The following is an 11,651-nucleotide window of genomic DNA, read 5'->3' as shown; positions in this document are numbered from 1 at the left end:
CAGGTCCAGATCTCACACATGCCAGCAGGTGCTAGGCCCTTGCCCAAAATAGCCTGCATCTCTATCATGGCCTTATATGAGCCTGTTGTTCTTCAGTTAGTCATATATTTTTATGTCATAATTTTTCCCAAAAAAATCAATTTAATCAGAATTTAAATTTACTCATAGAACACCCAGCAGTAATTTTAAAAATATTTCGAATATAATACACAGGGTTTGTGCGTGTTATCTTCCATTTGATTACACTTTTCAGAGAATGGTCTATTTTAAAGGATTGGCCTTGCACTTTTCCATTTACATGAATTTATCTTGGTTTTTAAATTGATTATTAATTTACTTTCTGAAGGACAGAGTTATAGACCAAAGGAGATACAGAGAGAGGTATTCCACTCAGTGGGGCACTGTGCACATGATGCACTAGCCAGAACTGAGCTGACCTGAAGCCAGGAACTTTTTCCACATCTCTCATGTGAGTGCAGGCACCCCAGAACTTGAGCCATTCTCTGTTGCTTTCCCAGTCCATTAGCAGGGAGCTGGCTCAGAAGCAGATCGGTCAGGACTAGAACTGGCATCCAAACGGGATGCGGGTGACACAGTGAGAGGATTAGCTTGCTATACCACAACACCAATCCTACATTGTTTATTTTAAATTTTAACTACTAAAAAATTTATAGCATATTGTTCTTTTTAGTCTTAATTTGAATGTTTAATTTATGCTATGCTATTTCTGTGTTTTCTTTACAAAAGGTATGCTCAAACTCTTCCTAGAATTTTGTCAGATGACATCGTTACATTTCATGTTTAGTTTCAATGGTCCCACTTTATAACTTCCTTCCTTCTATGTTTGCTAATGTACACACACACATGCAATTTAATTTATATTTCCAAAGTATTGCTTAGAAATTAGGTCATTTAAAATATTTTATATGCTATTCTCTAATTTCAGTTTTAAATTTAGTTTATAGTAAAATAAATGTTTGTTAATGTGAAACAAATATTGGCAGGCACAGTTTTTGGGAAAATAAGCATCTTGGTATGGCTGTAACACCTCTTTATGTAGTCTTTGGGAATAGGATCTCTTCTCATTATGGTAATGTTTTCATGGTAATAATTTCCAGTGTTACGATTCGTTTTATTTCTAATTTTTATTAATATGAAGAGATCTCATAGAATTCTAGGAAGATAAGCACAATTCTCTAACTCTCATACTCTTTCCCTCAAACCTCTTCCTTCCTTCCTTTAAAAAATTTTTTTTTTCAAAACCATATTTTCCATTCACTTTGTAATCACAGGCTTAATTTATTACTACCTAGAATATTTACCAAGTATGACTCGTTTTAAACAAAGATGCTTTAACAAGCATATATGATGAAAATGAGGGATTGATTATAAAGATATTTTTATTTAAATCATGTGAGTCCTTTTTAATTTTTGAAAAAAAATTAATTTCCATTACAGTCAAAAGCATAATGCTCCACTAAATAGAAAGTTCCATACACGGAGAGTAAAAAGTGTGAAAGAGCAAGACTCCAGGCAAGGGTTATAAATAATTAGATGAAAGCATGAGCATCTCACACTTCTATGGCAAATTTTTAAACAATCAAAGATCATTAGAGTATGGTAGTACACAACTCATCATCATTGATTTGACATATGTAAAAGACAAAGTTTTACAAAACTGTATTAGTATATATTTGTATTTGTATGTATTTGTATTGTGTATACTAATACACAAAGGCATTTCTATCTCTTTTTATCTATATTGATTTTCTTTTTCTCTCTAAAAGTTTAGTTTGCATATATACGGCACAACAAGCAAGAAGGAAAGGGGGGAAGAAGAAAAAATCATCACTGCATTTTAGAATTGTGTCTGTGGTTTAATTGTGCTCTCTCTATACTAACATCAACTTAACATGATAACTTATTAGAATAGTGTTGTAATAACTATCATGCTTTAGCCATGACCCTGAAATCTAATGCATTAATAAATCCCTCAAAAAAGGAAATTGGGCAAATGTAGTTTGACAACCTATAGCTTCTTTTCCCTTGGCAAAACCTGTTGTTTGAATCAAAACAGGTGTCCAGGTGTCATCAATTACCTTAGGAATGCCATTAATCAGACAGCATCTTAAAGAATGTTACAAGTGTATTGTCAAAATGCATCAAAACTCAAATATGGAAGAAATCAGTGGAGGGGAGGGAATTAGGAGAACGAGCAAGGGAAATCCCAGAGCCTATGGAATTGTTACATAAAATTTAATTTAAAAAGAGACTTACTAGGAGAAATTTAATGAAGAAAAATAAACTAAAAAAAAAACTCAAATTTGCAATAATCAAGGGAAATATGCTCAAAATTTGGGCTTTTCAAACGTAGTTCTGAGTAATATTTTGCAAACTCTCTGACGAATCTCTTTGGTTTTAATGGAATATATGACAGGGTTGAGCACTGGGGGAACAAAGAGATACATCAGGGACATGAGAGTGTGTACATACTCTGGGGCATGCCTCCCATAACGAGCAGCCATGGACACACTAACCATGGGAACATAGAAGATGAGCACAGCACATATGTGTGACACACATGTGTTGAGTGTCTTCAGTCTCTCCTCCCGAGAGGCAATAGCCAGTACGGAACGAAGTATAAGTACATAGGAGATGAGGATAAGTACTGAATCCAGGCCAAAAGTAGACAGGACAATGAAGAGACCAAAGACATTGTTGATGGTGATGTCTCCACAGGGTAGTCGAATCAGATCTGGGTGCAGGCAGTAGGCATGGGAGAGTACATTGGCCTTGCAGAAAGGTAATCTCTTTAAAAGCAAAGGCAGTGGGAAAACCACACTGAAACTGCGAATAATAACACCCAGGCCCATACGTATCACATTAGCATCAGTGAGCACCGTGGCATAGCGCAGAGGGTTACAGATGGCCACATAACGGTCAAAACTCATCACCAGCAGGATCCCAGATTCCGCGAAGGAGAAGAAATGAATGAAGAACATTTGAGTCATGCATGAATTGAAACTGATCTTCTTTAAGTGGAAGCAAAATGTGGCCATCACCGTGGGAAGTGTGGACAATGACACACCCAGATCATTAACTGACAGCATGGACAGGAAGTAGTACATGGGCTGGTGCAAGCTCTGCTCCTCCTTGATAATGAAAAGGATAAGGGCATTGCCTGCAATGGAAACCATGTAGAGGGCCCCAAGGAGCACAAACATCCAGTGCTGGGAGGCCTCCAGCCCTGGGAGTCCTGTCAGGGTGAAATGAGGTAGCCCTGAGTCGTTGTGGGCATGACTTGTCATGCTGGGATTCCTGCTTCGAGTCCAGGGCCACTGTCCTGTAAGAAAGACAGGCAGACACTTCGATACATGCCTTTGTTTGCAAGAAAAGTCAGGATTCCAACCAAGGGTCGGGTCTATAATACAGATTGCCGCTTCAGGACACTAATAAATCTCATTCACCAAATCACTCACTCTTACATTTCATTGTTACTAAAATGTCTGTAATTATCTCGGATGCTTCATTTTATCCAGTGAGCAAGACTAGTTGCTTTGCACTCTTTAAATCTGTGCCTATTACCTCTCATAAAATAGGAGCTTATTTCTACAGCCGTGTCTTTGTTTGAGACTTAATAGAACATTCTTTTGATTACTACTTCTATTATCTTCTAGGCAAGCAACTTGTTTCATCAATCACAATCTTTTACTCTTTCCATCCATTTATGTGAATTAAACCCCACCACTTAACTACAACTCCTACACCCCATACTCCTTTGTTTTCTCTCTGGTTTCCCTTGATCCATATAACATAAATGGACAGGAAGGGATTTGTGCACAAGACCTTGTTTCCATCTTCACTCCTTCCCATCATCTATGACATTTCTTAGCTGCCAGAACAATTTTACTGAAAATATTATAATTTATTTCAGAGCCAAACAGTACTTGCCTCCTGAAAGTCACCAGTATAATAACCATTTTTCTATACCACAAAATTGATTATTTTTATTTTTACATTTTTCTTAGTTTCACATTTGGGAGTCACATTATTGAATACATAGACATACACAAGTACCAAAAGACAGAGAGAAGCACCCACAACTTGCTAATTTACTCCACAAGACCCACAATGGTCAGAAAATGGAGTGATCAAAATAAGAACAAAATTTCTGTCCAAGTCTTCCATTTGGGTAGCTTGGACCCAACCACCTGAACTGTGAACTGGTGTTTCTCTGGGTGTGCAATCTGGAATTGGAAGCAAAACCAAGATTCCAACCAAAGAACACTAAAATGGAATGTGAGTGTTCAAGTCCTGAGCCCTAAGCCAAAGGCTTTGCCCAGAACTATTTCCCATCTGAATTCTCTGCCTCCTTCAACAATATTGTTATGCCCAAGACTGACCATCAAAACTCAACATCAGTTTTTTTGCTTTTTCTTTCCCCACACTGTTAAAGAATTAACAAAATGCAAACCCAACCCCAACATGCCTGTCAATGCTTTACTCCAATTCATTCCACCTGCTGTATCACACATCAGAACCAAAATATCACACTTGTATGCCATAAAAATGTAATATGGGATACCACGATAGCATAATAATAGCCTCTTGGAAAGCTTTCTGCATCTCTCTGACACACTGGACTCTTTTCCAAAGAAAATTTGAAAACACAATGTTCTGATGAAAAACCTCATTACCCAATGATCAAATAAATGCAAACACACTAACCTAGGCACTCTACCATCAATACGTTAACACATTTAACATCAATACAAATTCAAGAATTCTCTTCTTCACACCTCAATGTATCCAAACTGATCTAGTTATTACACACATTTGATCTGCCACTTCCAGCTCTCAGTTTGCTCAGGCTATGTGAACACACACTTCCATCCATCTTCCAGGACTGATATCCTAGGGTACACTCCTACTAGAACACTTGATTGACATTATTTTCAGAGATAATCCTTGTTCATCATGCACAGATGTAAGCTTGCATCATTTTGTGCCCTCTTCTCTGCTATCCTAAATAAGATTTTATCTTCCCTCATCTCCCACCAGCTACAAGAACTCATCCTTGTCTTATGCATAGTTGCATTCCCTGCCACACTGCTTAGTGCAATGGATTAACAGAGATACTTGGTAATTACTCACCTTTTGGATTTTGTTCACTTCTTTCTAATTATAGATGCTAGAGATTGTTTAATGAGATTATAAAAGCTAAAAGTGCAAAGTTAAGAAACTTCTTAGAAACAGAGATTTAAAAAAAAAAACTGAGTTCTAAAACCTTCTCTATACCCTCCCTTTCAACATTTCATCTGTTTTTATTCCCCAATTTGTACTCAGCTGTCCTTTCTTCTCAAGATGTAAGTTTTCTCTCATTGTACATTTTTAGGACCCTCTTTTCCTCCTACTTTTAATTTTTCCAGTACACTTTAATTTACTTGGGTACCCAATGAACAGACAACATTAATTTGGAATTTTTCAACACTAACTATGGTCCTGAAATGCAGCTTAAGAAAATACCCATTCTTTCTATATACTCCTTGAAAGCAAACAATTTTGGGAGAAAGTTAAAGACTTTTTATTCATATCAGATCACTAACTTAAAAACACACATACACAAGGTAATGGAGTATACCTTCTGAGAAAGTAATGTATAAAGTAGGTAACTTGGTGACATTTCCAAGACCAAGAAAAAAAAGGTATAAATCATATAATTTGAGATGTGGTGAAGGGAATAGCATGCAGATAGCATTCAGGGGGGAAACCAGCTCAGTTGATGGGGAGCCTTTCCTCCCTCACCTTGCCCAGTTGCAGCTCTCAGGATTTCTAGGAAGCTAGTTCAGTGTCCCAGGCCTAAATATGGAGTACTTGATGCTCTAATTTACCTACCTGAGAATTCTATGCCTAGAGGTACAAAAAAAATAAGAGAATATTAGAGGCTTTGCATGGCTTGCCTACATGCCCAATTACCTTGAGAAATATATGAGTGCATCCAGGAAGCCCTTTAAGGCAAAACAAACAGGTGCGCATGGACTTTGGGGAATATGAAACATGCACAGTCCTCCACTTCTCCCTGGTGCAGTGTTTCATCTCGCATAATGATATGTTGCAGCAGGAGTGATCACACATGAAAGGGACCCATGAGGATTGTAGCGAGCCTGTTATTTTACAGAACTAGATACCATAAGGTGAAGAAGCAATCTCGGGTAGCTTGTGAGTGGAAGGATGATGGTTAATCCTGGGTCTTCTAATTCAGCAAACTCACATCCCATTATATAGCTCTGATCAGTATCCACAAGAACAGCCAGTTCCACCAAAGAATATTTAAATCTCATGTAAATTAATGTCAGAATTCAAACTTACTAGTACATATAAACATTTCTCCTGGATCATCCAGGAAACACCCTATCTTCACAATAAACAGGTTAAGATCCTTTGCATGCTGTAGCTGAACACACATATACTGCAATCACATATCAAATTACAGAAAAGAGTTGCCCTGGTTAAGAAAGTGTTGAGGGAGTTGCATTGTGCTGTTCTCTTCATGAATGTTTGTGGAATATTTAACAGAAATCAGTTGATAAAGTTTGGTGTTGGGTGTACCTACGTTTAAGGCTAGGTTTCAATAATTACCTTGAGAAAAATATAGTCCATTTACCACCTATTTTTTACCTGTAAAATGGGTAATAATCATACATACATCATGTAATGATTGAGATGATTATATAACATAGCTCAAGAAAATATATGTAGTTTTTTGGCTTAAGACAAGCACTCAATGGGTGTTAGTAGTTATGCTCAACCATCAAACATTAGATTCTGAATGTCTTTTGGAAAGAAATATTCACCTAAACAGAACCGCAAATACATAGAATAGCTTGAACAGCTTACTTCTATGAAAGCAGTACAGATATGTTTGGAAGGAATGAGAATGTTTAGTAATACAAGACTCAAATTTGAACCAATCCAGGAGGGATAATTTTAAAGTCATCTTAGAAAGCATGTCTCCATAACTAATGCCTGTGTGAATCCAAGCATTTTCATGTACTAGCTTTCCAAGTACCCAGCTCACAGACAAATCAGACCAAGAAATTCAGCACATTATCAGACATCTTCACACAAATCATACTGATTCTCAATGCAAAAATAACAGCAAATAAAATGAGTCTTGAGGAATAAGCATGGACTTATCAGAATTTTGCATTCATTATTTGTTTGTCAAAAGTTTTCCTCCTTAAGAATCCATTGTCAGGGCCTGGTGTGTTAGCCTAGTGGCTAAATTGTTGCCTTGAAACCACCAGGATTCCAAATGGTTGCCAGTTTGTGTCTCAGCTGCTTCAGCTCCCTGCTTATGACCTGGGAAATCAGTAGAGAATGGCCCAAAATCTTGGGACCCTGCACCTATGTGGGAGACCAGGAAGAAGCTTCTGGCTCCTGGCTTCAGATCAGCTAAGCTTCAACCATTGTGACTAGCTAGGAATTAAACCAGCAGACAGAAGATCTTTGTCTCTCTTCTCTTTGGAAATCTGACTTTCCAATAAAAGTATCTTTTTTAAAAAAGTTCCTTATTTAAAATAAAAGACTTTTTATTTATGTAAAGGCCATAATCTCTGCCCTCCAAACTTACAATACAAAATCAATGTTAACAAAAATAGGTGCTACTAGAGTTCCTCAATATTAGCCTTTTTTTTGCCTTGAGAATGTATAGGTAAATAAATAAGTAACTTCACAGCCAACAGGGAGACTCTTGAGAAAAAAAAAAAAAACTGTTCCACAAACACAGGGAAAAGTTTAGAGTTGAATAATGGAGAGAGATTCAACATATTGTAGAGCAATCTGAAACTGCCCCCAGGTCAGTGTAATAGCTCTCTTGACCCTCAGAGAATAAGCAATTACTGTAGTGATTATGGTAAGCAAAATGCCTCTCAAAAGACATGTTCAATGCTCCACATCCAGGACCCTGGGTGCTGCGGCAGTTGGGAGGCTGAGTGTGGCTTCTCCTCTGGTCTCACCCTTCACCCACTCCCCAGCCAAGATATAGAAGAAGATAAGGAAGGTGTGAAAATAGTGGTCCATTTGCTTTCCCATAATGGAAACATCATCAAAAGGTAAAATTTTAAGAAAGATATATTCAGTTCAAATTTGTCAATATGTTACGTTTTCTGAAAAGGGACTTTGGAGATAAATTAGGACTATACACCTTAAGATAGGGATTTTTTTTTTTTTTTTTTTTTTGCTTTCAGATGATCTTTGCAGATCTAACCTAATAACAAAGGCCCTTGAAAGCATAGAACTTTTTCAGTCTGTAAACAAAAAACACAGAAAGATAAGTCAGAGACTCAAAGCATGAGAGGCACTCAACCGCCATTACCTGAAGGAGTCAGGCAGAAACCACAAGAAGCATGGTGGACAGTTTTTAGGAGTGAAGACTATGCACCAGCTAATATCTAGCAAGGACATCAAGCAAGAACCGCAGTCTTCCCATCACAGACAACCCAGCCAAGCTGAATCATTAGCCTCAATGTGTTCCAAGACATAACCTTACTCCAAATGCTGACCTATACAATTATGTGAGATATTTTTAAGTTAATAAATATATGAAAAGTTTTATGAGAACAAGGAAAAATTACTAGTGATTAAGCCACATGATGAAGATGGGCCAAAATAGATCTGATATGACAATGCAAACACAAGCATGCAGGCATGAAAGACAATGCAGTGGAAGAGAACAGGTAACAGAGTAGGGGTAAGGCCTAGGCTTACAGAGAGACTCAAAGTTGGTAGATATTAATCTATAAATGCTGTGAACAGTGAAAATGATGGGCCTGAAGAATTAGGAGAAATGGGACTTTCCTACCACTGCTATACATGGAGGAAAGAAAACACTTAGAGACAGAAATTCAAATCATCCCATCTGAGAAAATCAATATTCTTTTGAAATAAGATGTAAATATGAGTATAAATTAGAGTAATTGATATAAGTGGAATAACAAGAAGATAACGGAATAAAATGAGAAACAAAGGCTATATAATCGGTATCTAGAAGTTATTAACAATTTGATATGTTCACTGAAATCATTCTTATAACTTCCTCAAATATGTCCATCCTTTAATCACATCAATTTTCGATTAAAAGTTTATGATTCATCTTAACAACCTTTCTCAGGAATTCACTTGTCTCTGATTTTACGCAAGATGTCTCCCAAATCTGTATGCAACTATTATCAAGGAATTAGCCCAACATTTCTCCTGGGTTAAAATTCTGTTTGCCTTTTCATAATTTTTCCATGATTTTTTTTTGCTCAAGGTCTTTCTTTTTAATAGTTTTCTTTAGGATATTATCCTCTTTCTGGATTGTTACATATTAATTGAACATATTTGAGAGATAACATGAGATGTGTTGGTATATCTGTATTGTGTGATGATCAAATCAGGGTGATTAACCATTACGTCTAACTTTTACCAATCCTTTGTCGTTAGCTCATTCAAAACTCCTTTGCGCTCTCTATTCTAAATATACAATGATTTAACAAATAAATTAAGTGCAGAATCCTGTTAATCCATTAAAATGATGGAAAGTATGAAATTTTGAGTGATATAAACATGCAAAATACATTTGAACTATGAAGTGTTTAGGTATTATTTATTTTCAATATGGTTATATCTTTGATTCATACAGTATTTAGACTATAAGTAACAAAACCTTCACTTAAGGTATTCTTTAGTTGAAACAGTCACTATTTTATTTATCTTACTTAAATATTTGCTTATTTTGAAGGCAGAGTGACAGAAAGAAAGAATCTATCTACTTCACTCCCAAAATGGGCTCAACAACCAAACCTGTGCCACACTGAAAATAGGAACCAGGAACTCCACCACAGTTTCTCAAAGAGGTAGCAGAGGACCAAGGTCCCTGGCTATCTTCTGTTGTCTTCCCAAACACATTGGCAGGAAGCTGGATCAGAGGTAGAGCAGCAAGAACTGGAATCAGCATTTCCAGTATGGTATGCCAGTGTTGAAAGCAGCATTTTAACCCTCTGCTCCAAAATGCACCTGGTGTATTTCAGAATTAAACAGTTGAAAATGTGATCATTCATATAAATATAAAGGGGTTTTTTTAAGTTTTATTTGTTTATAAGTCAGAGTTACTGAGCCAGAGAGAGGGACAAAGAGAGAGATTAAGTCATTTAATTTACTCCTCAACATATATGAGTGTGTGGGGCCTAGTGTTAGAAACTAAAGAATATAAAGATAGATGAGTCTGGTCCCTACACATGAGGAGAGAACCTAACCAAACTGACATGGCTAAACCGTTCTACTTAAGTTACAGGAAAACATGGACAAAATAACCTTTTAGACTGTGGCTTATGCATGTGTTGCTATGATGCTAAATAATCTCCATTTGTCTTTATTGATTGAAATGATAGGGGTGAACAATCTCCATATGAATGTTTTAATATTTTTAGGACACTTTGTTCCTCAAAACACACCTATGAAGAAAATAAAACAGAGTTTGATGTTTTATTTTTCAGGTGAGGAAATTAATACCTAGAAGGGTTTGTTGGTTACTCACAACACACAAGTTATAAAATATTTCATGGTACAAAACTGAAAGGAGTGAAATCAAATCAGTTCACATTATTTCTTTTATCCATTCATTCATGTCCTTTTTTCATTTATTCTATCCATTAATTTTATCAATTCATTTATTCTATCTATATGGTTTTCATTTATTCATTTGTGCTATCAATAGATGCTATATAATTAGACAGCTCTTGATAATTCTTACGTGGATGGATGGAGTAGAAAGCGGCATTCTAGCTACTTTGAAAAATATCAGATTCTATCAAGAGTAACCAAATAGTTACAAAGAGTAATGGAAAGGTCACAAGAGATATAGACAAAAAGCTGTGTTTAATGGAGGTGAGCCAGCGAGTTAAGAATCTAAGGCTTTCCATCCAACATGGAAAAACTATCCCAGGAATCCCAAATTCTAATTCTGTCTACTTGCATATCATAAAATATCCCAACTGTTTCAACAACACAATGACAGAGGTCCTCGCTTCTTGCAGCATCTGAAATCAGTCACACTGTACTTCATCTCTGTGATGATGAACACCCAGCCCACGGTCACTGCTTTGTGCACATTTGTCCTCTTGCTAGTTGTACAGGTCCATAATCATGTTGCCAAATGTACTGCAGTTGCTTTCCAGTTCATTCAGCAATAATCCCACCAAGAAGGGATGCTCAGTATTCTCCTGTTTATTTTTTCATGGTACAGTTCCATAGGCTCGGGGATCTCTCCTGCCACCCTCCCCATTTCCTCTCTCCCACTCAACTGATTTTCCCTATGTTAGTACAACAGTCACAAGTCCCTCATTCTGCTGTTCACTGCAGGTAAAAAGAGATCACTTTTTGCTTCCACGAGGACGCCGACTTAGCTAATTTCTCAATAAGATCCAGAATGGTTCTACCAGGCTAACATTACTATCTGCACATTTGTCCTTCAGTGTAGATTAAAATAAATGACCATTGATTCTATAATTTGAAATGTAACAATAGCTTTCCCCAGATTCACCTATGCTTACTCTGGCGTCTGGCTCTCCATCCCCAGTGATCATCTAGTGCGTTTAGATCTGCCAGAG

At 36.8% G+C, this 11,651-nt stretch overlaps 1 protein-coding gene across 1 annotated transcript; it reads right to left on the bottom strand.

The window, feature by feature from the left end:
- Positions 1 to 2,348: 2,348 nt before the first annotated feature.
- LOC101522567 (olfactory receptor 51I2-like) lies at positions 2,349 to 3,308 on the bottom strand. The gene has a single exon (XM_004590089.2). The coding sequence runs from the start codon at positions 3,306 to 3,308 to the stop codon at positions 2,349 to 2,351; it is 960 nt and encodes a 319-aa protein (XP_004590146.2).
- Positions 3,309 to 11,651: the final 8,343 nt, after the last annotated feature.

This window comes from Ochotona princeps, chromosome 4, assembly GCF_030435755.1.
Source record: "Ochotona princeps isolate mOchPri1 chromosome 4, mOchPri1.hap1, whole genome shotgun sequence".
NCBI classification, from domain to species: domain Eukaryota; kingdom Metazoa; phylum Chordata; class Mammalia; order Lagomorpha; family Ochotonidae; genus Ochotona; species Ochotona princeps.
This window is presented reverse-complemented; position numbering and strand designations above follow the sequence as displayed.